General features: G+C 40.0%; 1 protein-coding gene across 5 annotated transcripts in view; it reads right to left on the bottom strand.

Moving 5' to 3' along the window:
- ST6GAL2 (ST6 beta-galactoside alpha-2,6-sialyltransferase 2) overlaps positions 1–21,729 on the bottom strand; it is a 168,489-nt gene that overhangs the window by 5,802 nt on the left and 140,958 nt on the right. For 4 of the 5 annotated variants that reach the window (XM_039714490.1, XM_039714492.1, XM_039714488.1 and 1 more), the window contains 4 exons: positions 16,326–17,328; positions 12,406–12,503; positions 9,172–9,273; positions 7,891–8,065 (listed from right to left, as the gene is read on the bottom strand). In XM_039714490.1, coding sequence (XP_039570424.1) covers positions 7,891–8,065; positions 9,172–9,273; positions 12,406–12,503; positions 16,326–17,271 — 1,321 coding nt within the window. In that variant the 5' untranslated portion in view covers positions 17,272–17,328. Of the gene's footprint in view, positions 1–7,890; positions 8,066–9,171; positions 9,274–12,405; positions 12,504–16,325; positions 17,329–18,449; positions 19,509–21,729 lie in introns of those variants that run through there. The other variant, XM_039714491.1, reaches the window with a different exon arrangement.

The raw sequence follows: 21,729 nt of genomic DNA, 5'->3' as shown, positions 1-21,729 counted from the left end.
TGAACTTTAATGTTTTGGTTGCAGTCTAAAAACTAAAGAAGAGGAATGTGTCTGACTGCTTTCAGACAATTTTGGTCCAATTAATTCATTTTGCTTGCCTGTCTATTCTGAGAAGTCCCACATTGCTTCCCAGTCATTATCTTTACACATTTCTGTCTGTATTACTGCTTTCTAAGTTTCTGTTTTGTGGCTGAATTTCTTGGCATTTTCTCCCACACCTGTAGTGCCAAGGTGTGCCTTGTTTATGTCCTGTGCCTGTACTGCCCTCTGAGTATGTCTTTACACTTATTTCTTTTGTCTGTGTACTTTTCACATCACCACCCAATTCAACATCATCTGCACTGACTTTGTTCCATGTCTCAACACTCTCCCAGTTATCAGTATGAATGAAAGCCTCATTATTTGATAGCCTGTAAGGTGAAGAATTTCCATACACTTCAATATTTGTCTTTGCTAACAGTCCTTACAACAATTTTCAGTCAATGCACAATTATTATATATATAAAACAGCGCAGACTGTCTTACATGTGACCTAAGGAGCTATTAATAAACATCATGAAACAGTCATTGTCTCAACACAATACAAAGTCTGGACAGAATTAATCTTACTGAGATGTTCATGCCCATCTCTGACCTTGCTGGTTTAAAGCAGTCTTTACAGACAATGCAGGTGACAAGTATTTCTAGGGCAAAACTCATCTGACTTATTTTAGATGTCTCCTTTAGGATATGTTGAATTGTTCACTTAAAGAGAACTTTAATGTTGTTTCTCTCCACTGACTAGAAACCAAAAATAAGAAGGTTCTTGGCTATCAAGAACCTTCTCCTCTACTCTCCTGTGTAAGTAGCTTTTGGAGCATCATGAAAAATAATATAACTGGCTTTTCCAGAAGCACAATGAGAAGAAACAAAAACAAGGCACAAAAACAAAAACTGCCCCTGGTGCAGTTACCCACACCTGAGATAGGTATCACAGGCTGCTTTGCTGTCAGCAGAAGAAGGTGGGCACTTTTAGGAAGCAGGGCATGTCTAATGGATCATACAAGCCATTCCCCAGAAGCTCCTGGTTTTTCCTGTTGGCTGTAGGAGAAGCCTGAGTAGCAGCATGGATAGCTGCACTCCCAGTATGGGATGAAAATTTCACATGTTGAGGACAATTTGAGGCTCACAGTAATATTTAAGAGGTACCTATTTTTTTCTGAAACAATTCTGAGGGTGACTAACACAAATACAGACCTGCACTGGGAACAGCTGAAGTCAGGAAGCACAAATCCTGCTCTCTGACTGACCCAGACATGGACCGTACAGATAGGGCAAATTTATGTGCAAGGATTAAGCTGATGGGAGATGTGGAGGTTTTTTCCAGCAGTCATAAATTCTAATTCTAAGAGAATTACAAAATATTTGGGGAAGGCCAGTAGACATGCACAACCTGAGAAAATGTAAAAACTGAAAGGGAAAGCCTATAGGCTGTCTATAGCATCTAAATATAAAAAAGCCTTTTAGATCTTAAATATCCAATCCATATTTCACATTAAGGAAAAGGTCAGGGTATCCAGCATGATTTTAGTTTTGACAAACATAACTGGGGCTACCATACATTCAAAATCACAACTGAAGATAATTCTGCATAGGCCACTAATCTAATTCTAATACCCTTGCTGGATTTTTGAAAGTCACATTTGGATTACAATTGTAAAAATGGAAAAATGCAAAATAATTCTGCCTGTTTTGTGGTAGAACATTTAAAGTTGTGCTTTGTGAATGTTTTATAGTTGAATGGAAATGTTCATGAACACCCAACTGAACATTTTAAAAAAAGGGGAAAAAAAAAAGAATTGTGAGCATAGAATACTCTTTAAAAATACTATAACATATATTATTCCAAAGAAATTATGTGATTGTCAGAAACAGTAAAATGCAATTTTGTTATAACAGTGCAATTGTAGACACTAAAACAGTATTACATATTTTGAATTATTATATATTAGTATTTCAAATTCTTAGAAAAGTGTGTTATGTCTTCTTAGAATTCTGGTTAAGATCAAGTGTAATGTAGTACTTTTATTTTTTTCTATTTGGCAGATACTTTTGGTGTTAGGAAGTGTTGGGTATAGTTTAAACTAAGTTCCAAATGGCACAATAAACCTAGCTTTACAATCTGCACTGAGAATATTTAAACCAGAACTATATGAAGATTAAATTCCTTGCATGAATGGTTTTTACAAATGAACCTCTTCTATGGATTCTAATCATAAGGAGAAAATTGTTTTTTTATTTGTTCTTGGCAATTTGAATAATTCCAAAGGTTTTAATTTTCCAACATGAATATTGTATGGTACAATTAAGCATTGTGGTTAGCACTCTAATTTAAAAAAGAATGTTTTTTAGTTTACAAATAAATAAAATATAGTTTAATATATCTGAATCAACAGATGCTGTATGAAAGCATCTAGAATTATAAGTGTAAGTCAAACATTCATCAAGAATACAGGATCATTATAACATAATGTAAGAGATGCTGAAAACACTTAAATACACATAATCTGATTCATTCCCATAATGTGTCATTTCACACACATCGTAAATTCAGTTATAGAAAATAATTTAGCTAAATATACTAGTAAGTTTGTGTATTTTAAAGTATTACAAATAAGCACAAAGCATTTAGAAGGTGTAGTCTTCTTAGTGATAGTCTACTACTATAGTCTCTCTTGACTGGATTGCAGGTACCACAGGAAAGTCCTTGAAACTGGGCCAAATGTGCCTCAGTTATTTTTGGTACATGCAGTAAAAGTAGCTCTGGCTTTTTAAAACACTTTGTTTCTTAAAAAGAGTTCCCTTACCTCTGTTTAGTTCATGAACTATGTGAAAAATATTAACCACAAGAAAAATTATTTATCAAAAAATTGTCACCAAGTGGCCCTGTGCCTAAGCTTAATAATTTGTGCAATACTTGTCATCTTTGATGTATAGATACTAGCATTACATAGTAGACCTTGAAAATTGCATATTTATAACTTGGTGAATGCAAAAAGCTCTACATAAATCACAATAATACATTCTGTAATATGAGCACAGACTGGAAAATACTGACCAGTAATATAATGTAATTCTAAATGTATTGTTTAATTTTGGGAGATACACTAGAATAATAAATTTTTTAATGTGATTTAAGAGGAGAGTTTGCCCTTTTATGTCTCCATTTTGAGAAGTGGGAGATACACTAATAAAAAGCATGCTGAAATTTGAGTAAGAATAATTTGAAGCTTATGTATTGGAGGTATTATTTATATGTGGGCTAATACTTGAACAACACTGAGCTGGCAAGAGTGAGCACTATTCTGTTCTTGCACCAACTGCTGTTAAAGCAACTGAATAACAGCAACAAAGGCAAGTCTTAATATGTCCAATTGTTTCTTTCAGTTCATGAAAGTGAATTTTTTTTCTAAGCAGAGTTGGAGATCAGCTGTATACTGCTATGCAACATGCTCTCTGAAGCTGTTTTAAATTTAAGTTCTTAGTCCTACAATAACCTGCTAATGTTGCAGTGTAATGATAGCCTTATTTGTACTATTGTCCTGATGCATGTAAATGAAGATTAAAATAATGTTATTGACTATTACTGATGCATAACTGTTAAAACTGGAATGCCAACTGTAAAGCCTCAAACAACATTTCCCTTCTCCCAACAATAAAGTAATCTGGGCTTAGTTATTTTGTGTTCGGTGGACTGTATGTTATGCTAAAATTTCTAGCACATATCAAAACTACCACCTACACAGACAACCTAAAATGTAAGAATCTACACAGGTCATGTTTTGATTGAAAACAAACCAAAATACTGCAGTCACAGCTTTCACCTAGCTTTTAAAAAGATAAAAGTCACTGCTCTCTAACAGTAATTAAAATTCACATTTATGTAAAGTCACCTCTGAAGTAGTAAATCAGCAGAGTGTACTGATGGACTACGGTAAGTAGGAATTTATAGAAAAATCCACTAAGTAAACACTGGACAGGAGCAAAATCTCCACAGAAAAGCCTTTATATGATCTTGACATTATTAAAAAGCTCTCAGAATTTTCAAATGCTAATGTAATGCTAATGTACCATCCCATCCAATGAGCACAGAAGGCTTCTCTTGGGAAATTCTGCAGTTTTACTCCTGGTCTTCAGATGACAAAAATGTAAGGTCAGAATAGGCTGTTTACATTGGCTACCAAAGAGGGTACAGGAACAGTTAGTTCTTACAGCAGAATGGTAACAGTAGAGACTGACACTTTATACACATCAGATTCAATTAAAAACTGAGCTTTGATATGTACAGAAAGAAGGGAGGAAGACTGATTTCACATTTCACAGTGAAAGACTTATTAACAGGAAGTGAGAGGTGACTTACATCTCTTGCCAAAAGGTAGGGCAAATCCTTCCCTAGTAACAGTGGTAATTTAGGATTTGCCAGTGGACTCCAAGTCTGAGGTTTGGTGGTTGAATGCTTATATATCTTCTGAGAAAAATGGCATAGATCCAAGTCCAAGATGAGACGTAAACATATCAATACTCATTTAGCAAACTTATTTTCAGCCAAACACAATCCAACAACTTTAACTGTGAAAAGCCACCATGGCAATTGCCTAATGCTAATGCAAGATGATGAGAATACTGTGCAGAAATTTGTTTAGAAGCATGAAGGCAGCAGCTGCAAAAGCAATGCAAAAATAAGAAGGAATGGGTTCTCAAAGCTCTTATAAAGATTAGATTAGAAAGACAAAGAATAAATGGTTTATGATGAAGAGTGACATCAGTTAAGCTATGACATGTCACATAAGGCAATGCTACAAGCCAGCTAAAGTCCATGCTGGTGTCTCAGCAAACAAACCAAAAGAGACCCCCAGATTAAAATCAAAAGGTTGGTTTACCCTGTTGGACCTTTACCCACAAACCATCATCCCCCCCAACCAATCCTGCTCTTCCCATCCTCTCATTTCCCCTCCACAGCTGGGACACACCCTGTGTTCCCTCACCCAGCCCCAGCTGCCAAATGCTACTGCCTCTCCTCAGCAACACCGAGCCAGTGCAGAGTTGATGTAGCAGGGTTTGAGGGAGGCAGGGGGTCCAGGTGGAATTTATGCAGATGTAGGGCAGCCCATACCCCAAAGGAAGTGCAAAAACCATTTTTAACCCTAGCCCCCATGCAGTGAAAAAACCAGGGGAGAAGTTCTACCTCTTCTCTCTCATTCCTCTAAAATCAAAGCACGTGAGAGACTACCTCTTCCCCACTGGCTCCCTTTCTGAAAGATTTAATAATATTGTGATTTAAGTACTGTGATACAGTTATTAACAATGTTGAAAGATTCCCCTGACATAAGTCACTGTGGAAGGATGCTGACTCATTGCTGCAGAAGAACACCTTGAGGACACATTCCACCAACATCCTTTCTTTGGCAAGATTTAGTTCCTTATAAATAGTACTAAGTGCAGGAATATACAAAACTGTCAGGAGAAAAATGTAATTACTGATGAAACAGTGTAAGACCATGCTAAAACATTCTTGACATTTGTGAAAAGAAACATTCTGATGTTTCCATGTTTTAATTTATACATTTGTCCAATTTTGTAAACTGGGCCTAATGGAAGCTAAAAAGCTTGAAACAAAAGTGCCTTGCTTGACTCAGAACCATTTTTGTAACCTTTTCTATATGATTAGAATCATCATGGTCCATGCTAGAAATTGCTCAGATTCAGGAATGTATATCTCTGTAAAAATTCATACCCTCTATTTAACAACAGCCCATTTCCTTCATATAGCTCTTCTAAGCACAGTGGCATTTAGTAGTGTGGTAATTAAAAAAATTATTTTCTCTTCTTGGAATTAAGACACTCATATTTTATGATGGCCATCACTTACTCAATCTTTCTACTAATTCTATAGGAAATAATTTTATAGATTTCATAAGATCAGGTAGAAGCTCAATATTCAGCACACCTCCTTCATACAGGCACACTATTTGTGTCTGCTAGCTTCAGTTCCAACAGGATTATTTGCTGCATGAGTGATTGAGAGACACCTGAACTGAAGACCAACATGACTTTTCAGCTTTCTGCCAAGCTGTATTATATTTTTAAGCTTTATCTTACCCTTTAAGTCCCTGACAATATGCATTTGCTGTTTCTGTGCTACCTCTGTATTTAGATTGTGTTAAATGTGCAATGCATTCAATAAGGTTATCAAAACAGGAAGACTCTCCCTAATAAAATATTTAAAATACATCTATCAGAACAGTATCTAGTTATGAAATGGGGTGGATATGACATCCAATAAGCTCATTTTAATACCTTGTTTCTTTAAAGTTAGTAACAGCCTACCAAAAAGCACTGCTTCTTGGAAAAGAACAATATAAATAAAATTCCCACTAGAGAAGAAGGCAAATCTTCATCTGTACACAGAGTATATTTATCTGTACAGCTTTTGTTGTTAAAATTTTGCTTGTTTAATGGTTTATATTTTCAAAGCTTTCTCTGCTTGAAGGATTTTTTTTGTCACTAACATTTAGATTTGGGATTGAAGATTGCTGTTCTACTCTCATAGTGAAATTAATTCCATTTCTTCAAAGAAAGCTTTTGAAGTGTTTTTTATGTATGGTGGAAGTACAGATTGACAGCACAATGATCCTCTTCAATATTCTTACAATCAGCAGCTGTTAACCTATTTTTATCAACAACTTCATTGCTACAAGAAACACTTTGCAAAATGCAGCTGGTGAGATCATTCTACATGAGCTGTCTTCTCCCTGTGAATTTTTACAAGCAGGTTCCAAAAAAACCCTCACTTCAAGAAGTAACCAACAGCCAAGGCCCTCTCCAACAACATACCAGGCCTCCTTTACTTTCCACTCATGTTCCAGGTATGCACAACCCACTCAAGGCATTGATGGGCATCTCCCAGAAACATTTGCATTCTCCCTCAGGGAGCTTCTGCACCCTCTCTAAGGCCTTTGGTGTGCTCCAGGGTATCCTAGGATGCCACTACTGCATATAGAACCCAAGATAAATGCTCAAATCTGGTTTTCCCATATCAGATGCATTCTCGGGTGTCTTTGCTTTCAGATTCAAATACAAAGGAAATTACCAAACCAATTTCTGACTGCAGCAAATACCTAGATCAATATCACAATGTCAGTGAGGAAGGGATGGAGTTTCCAAAGTGGAAGATGGTATTTAAGGCTGTACTGCCCTCTGAGTGTAGAAGCATAAGCCAGGATGACCCTGACTCAGCCTTGTCGCACTGCCTGCTTGCATCCTTTAGACCTGTCCACACTCGGGGCCTGTTGTACATCAGATGAGTTGTTCTGCTGTATGAATTGTGGACAGAGTGCCAAAATGTCCCCCCAGAAATACTAAGGAAAGACCAAAAAAATACAGTGAAACACTACTGCTTCCAGTGAAGAAGAGACGTGCTCAGACTGAGCTCCTGAATCCCTTGGCCTATGTAGGGAATACAGCTCAACCTGCCATTGATTTCACCCTGTCTACATGATGTGCCATCTGCATTCATTTGTTGTCTAAGGATTCTCTGCTCTATGATCCCAATGAGGAACTTCAGAATTGACTAGGTCCTCAAAAGATATATTAATATGTAATAATACAAATTTCTCATAGATATATGCATATTTTATAGATGTGGTAGACATACTATGGATGTGAAGGTCAAGAAAGCAGAACATCAAATTCACTCAGCTATTTTCTAGTTCTCATACTGTGTGTTTTTGTTATTGTTTCTGTATAGAGCACACAGTACACATTTATGGACTCGATCCTCATGCAATGTATACATTTGAAATGATTTTTTAAACCTAACATGTCTGCTGGGACCATCTTTGGTACACCTACCAATAAACCCTGAAGAAGGAGGGTTGGGCTGTATCTTCTCTTTAGTGTTCTCCTGAATGATGTCCCAGAGCTGCCATATAAACTTTGGATGGAGGATGTAGAATGGCTGGGTTGGATTCTTCCTGCGATGCTGTACGTAGGGAGTGAACAGATTGTAGTCTGGCTTCTTATACCACTGAGAGGAAAAAAGTCACATGTTTTTTAATAGTAAGAAACATGTTTTGAGCACTACATGTACAATAGCATAAAGTGGCTTCATTTGGGTTCTGCAGAACAGAAGAAAAGGTAGCAAAGCAGCCTGCACTGGTGGATGCTCCTGCTAGAAAGGCATTCCTCACTCTGGGCTACTCTGTGTCTTGTCTTCATACAGAAACTCCCAATAAGTAATTGGCTGCTGTGGGATGAGCCAAGACCATTTTTCCCTCACAGATCCACATTAAAGAAGAGGTTCAAAGAGCTTTGACATGATATCTGGGCCTGGGGGTGAATCTTGCTCTGAAAGCGTCCCTGTCCCTGACGGAGGCAGCAGCAGCAGCGCATGACGCGGGCTGATGGCAGCCTGCGTGGGAAGCAGGCAGCCTCTGGCATCTGTTGCTAAGGGAGTTCAGCAGATGAAGGTTTACTTTCTACTCTGCAGCCTGCTCAGCTCCGAGCTCCCCGTGCCAAAAGCCATCAGATCAACTTGTCTGCCGGAGCTGCAGCAACAGCCAAAGTAGAGACTCCCCCAGTGACAACCAGATGGACATCTGCTGCTCTCAGTGAGGGGGTGGACAGCAGGGCACAGATGGCTCTGGGAAGTGGACACAAAGGGAAAGCTGGTGGGGAGGAGGCCTGAGAAATGGGGAAGGCACCCAGAGAGACTATCACAAGGATGTTGTATTTTGTTTGGGAAGGCAGAGGGGAAGATGGGGAAAAATTGATACAGTTTTTCACCTTTCCTGATAAAACCTACTTCTGAAATCTAGCAGTGTTCCCTCCTTGGCAAAAACACAGAAAATTCACTGTTATGTAAAAATAGCAATGTGTTATCAAATAAATACCACCATTCATCTATCCTAGCATCTCAGAACAATCCCTTCCAGTATAATTGCTGGCTACTAAAAAGTTTTTGACCAATAAACCAATTTTGACCAATTCCTATAGACATAGCATTCTCCACTGAGATACAGACAGAACCTGGGGCTCATGGTGAAAAGGGAGAACCAGGAGACTGAAGTAGCAAATTAATTTTCTCCAGTACTTTCAAATAATTGGCAAGAAAAGTCTAAGTGGATATCTTACCACATTCAGATTTGCAGAGTAGGGAGCAGGATCCCATGCTACTAAGATAACATCTTTATACAAGGAGCTGTCGACAAAGTGATGGTTTGGATTGGTGAGAATCTGCAAACACAAAGGCAAAGAATAGCATTAAAAGCAAGTGGGATCCATAAAAATGGCAAAATCCTTCTCTCAAGTGAACAGTCCTACCCACACTGCTGTTTGTTATGCTTCAGTTCTGGTTGATTTTAAGCATCTTGTTTTGTTAAAAAAAATATACAAAAAAAGCTTAGCCATAAACAGCACTCATTACAGTCTGAAGTAGCAGTATGCTGAATTACTCTCCATCTGTGAGTGATGGTACCACTTGAGATGCTGTGTTATTGCATATCAGCATTACTGTGTATTCTGGAACTTGAAAACAAAACACCATTTCAGATGCCTGCAGGATCCTCATGGACACAGAGCAGCTTTCTTTGAAGGGCTACATCCCCCAAGGGCAAAGTCTTTCTCTGCCACCCATCCCCAAGCACCTTTTTCACATTTCTTTCTTCACACCTCTAAAACGAGGTTTTCTCATTTTAACAGCAAGTTAGTGTCATTTCAATCAAAAAATGCAAATTACACCATGACTGTACAAACTGGAATACCTAGAGAAACAATTCCAACAACAGGCATGTTGCAGGGCTATTTTTGAAAGAAACTGTCATTTTCTTCTAATCTACTGCTCACATATAATTCTTTCCTGTATCTCCCAGTACTTTGCCTGATCATCCCAACACACTGGAAGTCTACTCTTCACTCCTGCTGGTGCAGGCTTCCAGAACCCTCCATGTCTAACTAGATCTCTTTGATTCCTGGTGCATCCAATGCCAGGCAGTTCAGCACTGGTCAAAACAGCATGAATTTTCTTCCAGCTGTTAAAATAATCAACATTCCAGACAAATAAATCCATAATAATTTTCATTTCCCTTTAGGATCCAATGAGCCATGTTTAATTATGCATATTTTTCTTCAGAAAAATAATATTGTTGCCATAGCAATATTCTTCCTACCATAAACTTTGACTTTAATGATTTCCATCAGCCTTCTACAGTAAGAACAGAATTAGTCATGCTGCTAGCAGCATCCCCAACTTAATTTCTCAGTACAATTTTCACCTCAGAATGCAAACACCTTTTTTGAGTATACAGAGCAAATTGATCAAAAGGCCAAGATTTTAAAATCTTGGTTCCACACTTACACACAAAGGAGCTCTTACTTGCCTTTCAGTAAGCAAGAGTTCTCTGGATGTGCTGTCCACACACATTTCACTTTCAGTGAGCCTGCATTCATACCTATGAGTTTTTGCTGCAATAACAATATCTGTTGCCAGTGCACAGGCTTCCTTCACATCCTTTGGGCTTTCACAGTGGAGAATATGAAGGAAGAAGGGGCCACAGCAGCCTTTTAAATAAATGAATGCAGGAGTTTCCAACAGTGAGGAGGGGAGGAGGGTCAGTAAACCTGTAAGGTAACCCAGTTACAGTACAGGTAGGGATAGCAGCTTCCACCAAGTGGCCTGTGCAGATTTCACTCTTGGAGAGGGCAAGGCTAATTTCTCACCAGGTGGACAGACCACCATGGATGGTTTCTAAGCTTTCTGAAGGAGCACAAAGCTGGTGGGAATACAAACACTTGTGAGGAAGCCATGTCAGCTGACCTGGCCAGAACTTTGCTCTGTTTTCTGGGGAGGTCTTATGGGGAGCAAGCCTTACACAGTGCAGAAGAGAAGACCACGGGACCCTCCACTACCATCCCAGTGGGAATGTACTGCAGCAGCTCTGGGAGCCAGAAGACCCCACTCTGCCCTGCATGGATAGCAGCTAATTTAACCACAATCTCTGTGAATTTGTTGGGGATCTAAAAAGCTCAGATCACTCCCTGAGAACATTTCTCTCTTCTACAGGGAGCCCACTGAGTCTAGTAAACTATAAAGAGTTTCTAAACCTTTATCCTTGCCCAGTTCAGGAGTTCAGGCATGGTCAATGTCAAGACATTTTTTCTAACAGTAAAATGGAGAACCATCAAAGAAAAGGAAAAAAAAAAACCCAACAAAACAGCATAAAAAAGTAAAACAAAATACATTAAAATCCACATTCTCTATACACTGATTACAGCACTTAAGGCAGAATAAGATATTTCTGCTTTCTTCTTGCGAACAAAAGAAAGGGAGCATATTTAACCAAATCACTTCAAAGACCTAAGTCTGTTCAGCAGCCTCACAAAGACCTACAAAATGAATGAAGTGAATGACAGCAAACGGTCCTCTTTTTGACGGTAAAGAACATGAGCTTATACACATAAAAAACACATCCACCAAGAACAGACTTAGCATGGGCAGTCACTCAAAGCAAAAGAAAAAATGAACTTGTAAGAATTACAGTAACTGAAAATTTTGCTCTGCTTCAACAAGAATCAATATGAGAGTATGCTACATGGCCAACCATACTCCTGGTGTTGACCAAGTAAACTCATTTTAGTATGTCATAAAATTTCACCGAAATTCTGTTGCTGATTTTTTGTCTGCATTTCACGAAGAGCAAAGAGGTTTGGTTTGCCCAAGACAAGAATTCAAGCAGTAGAATTTTTGAAATTGAAAAACTAATCTCAACCATAAGGTGTCACTGTAGCTCAAGTCACAATTATTTATTTACACCCATACGCAGAAAATTCCATTTTCTCTTGTTTCCATTCAGATGAACAAACTCACCTGATGTGTAATATCCAGTACATGCTAAAGTTTTTTACTAGTTCTTTCCAAATTTTTAAACCATGATGACTTGCCTAGTGTTACACAACTCAGTTCCCATTTCTTTTGCCTTCCAGCAAGGAAATAATTGGGGAACTGGAAAACAGGAGAAAACAGCTTTGGAATCACCACAGCCTGAGCTTCATGAAAATCCTGGAGGCAATGCCTTCTCCAGCAGGTCAAGGTCTTCTGTACTGACAGCTCTCTGGCATCCTGCAGTGCCTTTACAGATCAGTTCACATGAGAAACTTTACAAACTGGTTCTCTGAAGCGAGGCTATTGAGCCACTCTGCTGACAGCAGTGCAAACATCCCTGTAAGGGAAAACTTTCACCTTCTCTGCATCACGACTGCTGAATCACTACCTGCTTCCCATATTATCCAACACTTTTACAGAGATTATTTATTTTCTGTCATATTGTACAGAAGAGACACTGACTTGAACTCTGAAAAAGAAGATCTTACCTGAGAATTAATGATCCGCATGGTTGTTTTATTGCCGACATCTTTTTCATAGCCACGTGTTGGAGCAGAATTAAATCTTAAAACGGCATCATGAGAATCTAGGAGCACAAACGAGGGGGTAACTCTTTTTTCTTAATATACAGAACAGTAAGATAAAACCAGTTATTCAAACTAATACAAAATTTATACAATTGTCCTAATCTGGATATTCTAAGGATGATGAATGTTCTGCTATGCACAAACAAAAATCCTCTTGCATCTGCCATATGTTATTAACATAAAAGCCCACTGGGAAAGAAGTTCAGAATCATCTATTAATTTAGCATGCAATATTTAAATACTTCTCTTAATTGGATAGACGTACTGTGGGAAGGCTATTAGTACACCCAGTACACACAATTGCTCACTACTTCTGTCACAAAATTTACAGAGAATTGCTCCATGGAAAAGCATGTAAACTGCAGGGATATCTAATTGCACATTTGAATGAACAACAATGCTTAACTATAAGCTTGTGTTTCACAGTATTTTATAATACCTGAAAATCTCAGACTACCCCAAATCTATTAATCATACTGTGTACTTATTCTAAAGCTCAGTACAAATCTTAAAGAGCCCCTGTATGGAAGCCAGCCCACACATCTGCTCACACAAAGAAAGCTCAGGATCCCTTGCTAGCAAAGATCTAACAGAGTTGAACTGTCAAAGTTACTCCACAAGCAGTTGACCTCAGAGTCATGGAGCAGCGAAAGCAGCTCTAGGTCAAGTATGGGTCAAGGGTAGACACCACATGCAAGCCTCCATTGGGTAAGAGATAATCACCCTCCCAGTGCTTCTTTTAAGGGGATCTCAAAGCCCAAAAGGTGTGAAGGAGAGCAGGACATTTTATCCACTGTCTAGAAACAATGGTCCCTGTTGGTAGCTGGTATTTGGTCTGTTTTTATCCCTTCTATCCAAGGAAGCTGAGAATATGAAACGTCTTAACCCACAGGTAGTCTGTACATCTGTTCATCTCTAGTCATTTAAAATGTGTTGTCTGCAGCTAAAAAACTGGAAGAGGAAAAAGTCTCCAAAGATAACCAACATGCCTCAATGGAGTCTTGGCTTGCTCCTATCAAACTGGGATCTTTTCCCTCCTTTCTCTGCACTTCTTGTACTCCATACAGGAAAACACAGCATGGCATGCAGCCAGCAGTCTGATCCCAGACATACATGTTAGCATTAATATGTCATGTCTGAAAAGAGGGATTTTGCCAGATGCCAAACAAACCCAACTCTTCAGAAGCTAAGGAGTGGAAGTTTTTCCTGTGTCCGAATTCAGGGACAGCCCTAGCCTTAACACCTAGACCTTATCTGCCAAGCACCTTGATTGTCAGGAACTAAAGAAAATGAATACAACCTGTAGGTATTTCACATATTTGGAGAAGGAAAAGAAAAATACAAGTTTGTTGTATTAAATTTAAGAACATAAATTTAGACCCCTGATTGACAACTGTTAGACAATCTGTTGACTGAGAACTAGATTAGGAAATGGGAATTTTATGATTTGCAGCTTAAGTGAGACAGTGTGATGCATTTCCAACAACACTCATGCTGGTTCTTCATATACAGATGAAAAACTTCTTTGCCAAAAATAGCTGTTTTTAAATAAACTGATTTTAATCTTAGTATGTGTTTGTAGATAAGCATTTTAAAGATCAAAAAAAGTTTGGGGTTTGATCACAGATCCCTGTTATTTCCTGTGATGCCAAAGTAATTGGTTCTCTCAATTAATAGCATGATCATTATGGGAGTGTTTACTATACTTGCACAGTATTTCCATGCCTACTTCCATTAAAAACCAGTCAGAGGGGTGGGGAAGAGGAGGGCAAAAGGCAGAACACAAATTAACATTTTTGCTTGTGTTTCTAATAGGAACACAGAAGAGGGAGCTAAAGGCCTATGAAGGGAAATGTCCTTTGCTACTTCTTTCATAGTTTTTTTTTTTTTCTCTCTTGGGAGAATAAACCACAGAATCACAGAATGGTTTGGTGGGAGGGACCTTTAAGACCATCTAATTCCAACCACCCTGCCACAGCAGGGACAATTCCTGCTCAGATCTCCATCAAACCTGGCCTTGAACATTTCCAGGGACAGGGCATCCACAGTTTCTCTGGACAACCTGTTCCAGGGCGTCACTACCCTCACTGTAAAGAGTTTCTTCCTAACATCTGATCTAAGTCCCCTCTCTTTCAGCTTAACATTGCTCTCCTTTGTCTAGCAGTGCTGTTGGCCCACAGTCTGGGCCAAATCCTCTCCTCAGTCGCTGCTATCTGTCCTGAGAGAGTCTTATAAAAAACCTTCTGTGATTCCTGGTGCCCCAACATCTCCTTGCACAACATGTATGAGATCTGAAAATTCTATATGGGCTTTTTCAAACCCAATCTTCCTCCCTTTAGGTGGCATCAGATGACGATTTCCCATTTAAAACCAAAGTTCTTCTGTAGAAAACAACCTAAGCTTCTGTGCCCAGAAACTTCCGAAGAAAATGGGTACACACAGGAGCAGGCAGGGCCCAGGTACCATGTCAAGCACCCAAGTCCATGCCTGGGCTGCACCTGAGTGTACAAATATGACTTGAAGCATGCTGTAATGCGTGATTATGTGCTACAGATTCTACAGTACAGCACTAATCCATACTGGTGCAAACTGGCTGTACTGGGGAACATAACAGAAGATTTTGTTTCAGTCAAAGATAACATGCTGGAGAAGGTAGGAACTGCTAAGCTTTTTCACTCAAAGATTTCTAAACCAGTGAGGCTTCCTGTGGAATTACCCTGGTGTGATTTTAGCTACAGGCTAGCTGGGCACCTCTCCTGTGCTGGAAGCCTATTGCAGTAGTTTGATAATCCTAGGAGCTCCAACATATCCCAGAGATTTAAAGAAAACCTATCTGTGTCAAAGAGATGATACAGAGTGATAAGGCAAGTATTGGGATGTGAAGTCCTGGAAGATGGGAAGGATTAATGAGTGAACATCAAAAGGTTTTTTTATAGATAGCTGAAGGAGATGACTCTTCTTGTTTCAGAAACAAGTTCTGAAACCTTTCATCCTTCTTTCAACACTCTTAGCATACTGCACATGTACTACTAAAATGAAGAACTACTGAGGCTAACACAAGTAGTAGCAATTTTTGAAAAGAAAAAAATAAGTGACCTGGATTAGTTTTATGGTCCCACCATCCTTTTCTGAATAGCTACTACAAAACTCAAACCTTGAGGTGGGGGATTCTGAGTGACACTGACATCTCAGCACATGTGTAAGCTCATTGACTCAGTGTAGCAATGGGAAAACAATGGGTGAACACACTAGAACTCATTTAAATTCAGTCTCAGAAAAGAGACCAGGGGACTTGATCTCAGGGTATGAAGATACTCAAGGGTCTGAATTCTTTATGCCTGTGAACTCTAAACCAGCAGGAGATGAAGAGGACACACTACTGCTTCAGCCATACAACAGTAGTTTCTCATGAGCTACTGCAAAATAAAGACCAGTGTAACACAGCTGTGCAGAATAAAACCTGAACATATAGCTCTAATCTGCTGAAGAAATAAAAGCATGTTGCACACAAATGTTGCATACAGCAAATCTGCTGAAACCAGTTCCGCCTCCCCACTACAAGCTGTAATATGATAAGAAGGCATCATTGTTTTCTTTAAATTAGTTTATGACTTCAGGCTTGATTTTCCTTTCAGTTATATTGTTCTGAAAGGGAACAGCCTCACTGAAGTCCATTCGTTTACATTCATGCAACTCTAGTGAGAGAGAACAACCAGACTTTACAGAGCTGTGCCTGAGAAGCATGAACCTTTTGAAATTTAAACATGAACACACACACATATACATACATATACACACACAAATAGAAGCATTTCACCCACCTATTTCATCCCCTAGAGAGGAGTTCAGTATTGCACCAGCAGACATAACTACTGCACAGCTCCCAAAGCCATGTGTATATAATTTGACCAGTGGAATTTGGGGAACGTGCTTTTCCCATCCAAGAGTGGAGAAGGGAGCCTCCTTGCCATCTATTGTTTTCACATTCACTCTTTCTTTTAGCTCACAGAATAGCTGGTCTCCTGTCAGCTTGGAGTTTCGTTTCCCCTTGAACCGCACCCCATGCTTATTGGTACTCAAATAATCTTTCATCGCCTTCTGCAGTCGAGGGTTTAGCATCTTGGAAGAGACATCCCCTTTCCAAAGCTTGTAAAGAAAGGATTTCGACATTGTGGAATACAGCCCATCCCAGTCATCAGATTCATCAAGCATCTGGCCTCTCCTATGCTTTATGCTCCTTCTCCTCATTCTTCTCTGATGGCTCCAGTTGTTCTGTAAAATATTTCCTTTTGGATTATTCATGTCAGCCGAAATGAATTTTTCTATCTCTTGAAGGTGGTTGTGTGACTGAGGCTGACCAGCAGCAAATAAATAATCATCATTTACTTGGTAGAAAGCACTTTTTGATTTTCTTCCCAACTGGGGTGGAAAAAACTCATCTTCATTTCTGAAGGTCTCTTCCAATACAGTCCATTTCTTAGAATTTCCAGTCCCCGATTTAAAAGTACCTAGGAGATCTTCATTAAGCAGTACCTCATTCCCATCAATGGTTTCAGAGAATGATGGGTCATGAATGGCTCCCATGATTACTCTCTGCTTGCCCTGAAGGGGCAGAAGTCTCTTAGTTTCAATGTAAGAAAAAGAACTTGGAACTGGTTCAGCAGTGTTGCTATCTGTAAAATAGATGAATATCACCAAGAAAAGCAGGCCCCATGCAAAGATACCAAAAAGCATGAGTTGTTTCCATTGCTTCAAATTAGGTTTCATGGCAATGCCTTTACCAGCTCCTCTGTGCCTTGAAGTATTGGTGAAGGAAAATGAAACCTGTAAGGAACATCAAATGCTATTAAAAATCGTTTGAAAAATAAATACAACTCAGAAATATCTTAACACATATTGATAGATGGTGCAGAATTAATCTCCAGGCAGCAGCACAAAGGTTTCAGTGGCAGAAACAGAACTCCAGAGCCCGCAGACACTGTAGGAGTGACACGCTTTGGCTGTAACCACACTGTGACAGCTGCTAGCTACAAAAGAAGCTGGTGGCCAGTTTCTACAGTAACACTGGATCCTGCCTTCAGGGAGATCATGTGCCTGCCCGCTTCTGCTATACCAAGCATAGCATTAAGAGAGCAAAAGCAAAGCCCATGCCTGGTGCGTGCACAGTGGGTGCAACAGAAGCTGTCTTCTCTTTACCACTGAAAGTCCTTACACAGGGGAACTGTGAGCAAGCCTGTCTCCAAAAGGACCAGGCAGGGAGCACAAGCTCTAAGTTGCAGCCCTCTCTGTCCACAGCCTGGAAAGGATGGTGTTCTGTGCATATCATCAGGGGGTGAGGGTAGAACATCACACAAATGGGTCAGAAGGGAGCCTCTTCCTCAGCTGGTATGAGCTGGCACAGCCCCAGTGGCTACAGCATTTCTTGCCTGGTATCAGACCTGAATAAGAACAACTCCTGTTCCTCTGCTGTGGATGTTGCAAGCACACTGAAGTGGCATGAAGGACTTGTGCACATCAAGGTGCCAGGGGTTTGGATTTTCCAAAAGCAGAATGGGTGGCACAACTATCTAAATACATTCCTTTAGGATAAGATAGAGATTTATGTAAAGGGAGTGGGTAGAGAATGTCAGACTTAGTCCTGGAAATATGTGCCCTAGTAATACCTGGGGGATTTGGACAGCTTGTGCATTAGTGGATGGATGCATGGTCCAAATGAAACAAAGTTTGACTGAGGGGGCTGTGTTCCAAGGAAAATACATACCACATTGCTAGACCATCGAGCACACTATGCCCTTACACGAACTCACTTGCTTAATCAAGTGGTGTGACTATCAGTTACAAGCCTGACTGAAGCAAATCCCAACCATAAGCCTTACCATTCACCTCCCTGCACCACAGCCATCATCAGTGTAACTCAGTGTACTAATTAGTGACAGATCACTCACCTGATCCAAATTAAAAATAAGCGAATCCCCTTCTTCTGGAGTTTTCTTTCTAACCCATTTGTTTCGATGGCAACTTAATGGTGGGACTTAAGAGCCACTTGTACCAGCCAGCTGTGATCAGCAGAGACAAATGGGAGCAGGAGCAAGCTTGGACTTCATTACCAACCTGCGCCTCAGGAGCCACCATCTCATCACATCACATCCCAACAGCTTACAGGCCTGAGATATCACACTGCCTGCTCACACTGCCCATCAGGAGGGACCAAAACCACAGTCACCACACGCTATCACCTTTCTGCAAGCTGCTAAAGTACATCAAAGCTGAGTGCAAAGTTTAAACCAAAGCTGTAACTAAGACTGTGTTTTCACATGAAAAAGAACCCAGCAGTAACACCAGTGTAAGACGTTCTCTTTCCATCCTTCATTCCTGCACTGTGCCTCTGCTGCTGCCAAGACCCCCATGTGTGGAACTGATACAGCAGGGAAATACATGTTAGAGGGTTTTCTTGGTTTTGGTTGTTTTTTTTCTTTTTAAACTGGGTCAGCCCCTTTTCTCACTTCAGTGTGGTCACACATCCAGTTGTTTCAGCACAAATCGCCTGGCACAATGCAGAGGCGAGAACAAACCGCAGGTGGTATCAGCAGAGATACTTCAGGCCGTGTTTCTGCTGACCTCCTGAGAATGTGAGACCGCACTATTACATTTCCAAACACAGTCTATTTTAATGATCTCGACAAAGCCTAGAACATTAGACAAAGACAGCTGACTTTGGGGCTCAAAGTAGTGTCCAACCAGAGGGAGGATTAATAAAGTTACACTTGGATGACCAAATTTCATTGCAATTTCTAATACACAGAAAAAAAAATTGTGACTGTGATAACCCAGTGCTCCACATATGTTTGGCTTGGCTCAGCTCACACAAACCACAAGAAAGAAAGCTATTACTCCAACTGACCCATTTCCTATTTGCACTCTGCTGCTGCAAGATTACTCTCTGCAGTACCTCGACACTCCCACACCTTCCAATTTTAAATCACTGCAGGTGATGTCCTGTGGGAGTTGCCTTACAGTATATGGCTGTTGTGCCAGTTAGGTCTGCCCTGAAGTTATTGCAACCTGCCCACTCATCAGTGTTCAGATGGTTCACATTTTAAAATCAGCATTCTTTACCCATCTGAACTGCTTTCATCTCTTTTTATCATTTTCCCTGAATGTGTTTCCCCAGCACTTTCAACATGTGGCTTCCAAACCACTGTGTAAGTTAGTCTTTGCTCAGTCAGATGTTTCTCTGCTGAATATACACTTCTTACAAGATCTGCAATGGAAGCATCTCACAGGATCTTTTTAACAGATAAGCTTGCAGGAAGTCAAAGTCATAAAGGAAGAGGTCACTCATATTTTGCACTGAGTCACGTAGCAAGTCCAGACACAATTTAATCTATAAATCTTACAATTTGATCACTTCCCCCCCCACCCTCAGTCAAGTTTTGTTGTATCTTATAACCAGAAGTTGCTAAGAAATAGAAAGGTTTAGCCTTAATTCAGGCATGAGACTATAAATTTCTAATTGTCTGTGATCATATGTGTTTGGCACAGCAGACTGCCACAGTATAAGAAGTCAAGACTCCGTATTCAGTCTAAAATCTGAAAAAGCACTGAAATGCATTATTAATAATTTTTTTAATTATAGCACACAAAAATCTGCCACCCCCCCACCCCCCTCCACAAATTATGTCATGAAAGCACACTCATCTTGGTCAGCATGCACATATTAGCATGCATATGATTTGCTTCTTTGTGCAGCAAAAAAAACCCACATAAAAAAAAACAAACAGTATCCAACAGTATATTTGTCAACATGACAAGCAAAAGGAGAGGCACCAGTGAGAATAAATCCAAAAACTTTACACATTAACTACTGCTTATCTGCAATTCCTTGTTGCAAGTGGGGCCTCAGAAAGGATACCCAAATCTCCTGAAGACTGGAGCTTTGCAGGCAAACCTCTGTGCTGCTTTCATGTTTTTTGCTCACAAGAAATGCCTTGTCCTCCAGCAGTACAGCTGAGCTGGAAGCAAATTCAAGGTCATTACTGTATTAGTTGCAAGAGGACCTCTGTAACCTCACAGGATCTTGAAGGCTGTGTGTCGAAAGCTGCATGAACCTCAGAGAAATATCAATTTATCTTCTCTCCCTCTACACTAAACATCCAGTTCTCTCCCCCTCAGCCCTTGAAGCTTCTCACATCTCACAGTCCCTGGCTTTGAAAATGTTTGGGAGGAGTGGGCAGCCCTTTCACATGCTCCCCCCACCATCCTCCTGCTGGCAGCAGACCCCTCTGCTGCTCAAGGGGGTATCCTCCTCAGCACTACCTGGGGATGCCCTTGGATTCCTGCCCTGTGCTGCCTTCAGCAGCACATCTCAATTGCAAAGAGAAAAGCATTTGTGTAGGAAACCAGAAATGATGATTGCAACGAATTACACTGGCTAAATAAATAAAAACAGGTGTTTTCATGGGTGCAAATACTGAAGTGCACTGGACGCTTCAGCAATAAGCTTCCATCTCTTATCTATGCTCAACATACAGCTTTTAAACTGTTAAAAAGCAACTCTACACAAGTTTTCAAATTATCATTAGCATTTCTTATTGTCTCCAACTTCACCCCCCCGCTGTAATAATCCTTCCTACTTACAGACTGCTGGAGTCCAAGCTGCTGCAGAGGAGGAGCAGAGGAATAAGTCTACCCCTGGGGAAACACTGGAGACTTAACCCAACCCAGCTTCCTCTTCAGCAGAACTGATAAGCCTGTTTTGCCCCAGAGGCTGAAGACCTCATTTTCCTATGTATCTCCCTTCTGATGAGCTCCTTCAATCATTAACTGATTTCAGTTCCGACTACCATACAGAGAATGGCTTTTCTCCTTTCCCAGTCTGGTCGTTCACACAAAAGCCCTGGAAAGCATTAGGGAAGGTACAAACCAGTGAAGTGGGCAGAAAGGGAAGACTTACTTATTTGCTTAACAGAAGTATTAGCAGCAGCTATGAAAAAGAAAGGCAAACCTCAATGGTATCTTTGAGGCATCCCAGGAAATAAAGGCAATTCCCCAGTGGAAATTAAAGGCTGATTTTCCAGAATCAGCACCCACTTGTGGGAAATTTCATCTTGCCACGCTAAGATGCAAGAAACTAAAGAGTTCCCCTCCCTTTATAAAGCCCATTGTTTTGCAACAAGGAGCACTTTTCATTTTTCTAAAGTAAGCCTCCTGACTATTTCTTAAATG

This window comes from Passer montanus, unplaced genomic scaffold (genome assembly GCF_014805655.1).
Source record: "Passer montanus isolate IOZ18808 unplaced genomic scaffold, ASM1480565v1 scaffold3, whole genome shotgun sequence".
In the NCBI taxonomy this organism is placed as follows: Eukaryota; Metazoa; Chordata; class Aves; order Passeriformes; family Passeridae; genus Passer; species Passer montanus.
This window is presented reverse-complemented; position numbering and strand designations above follow the sequence as displayed.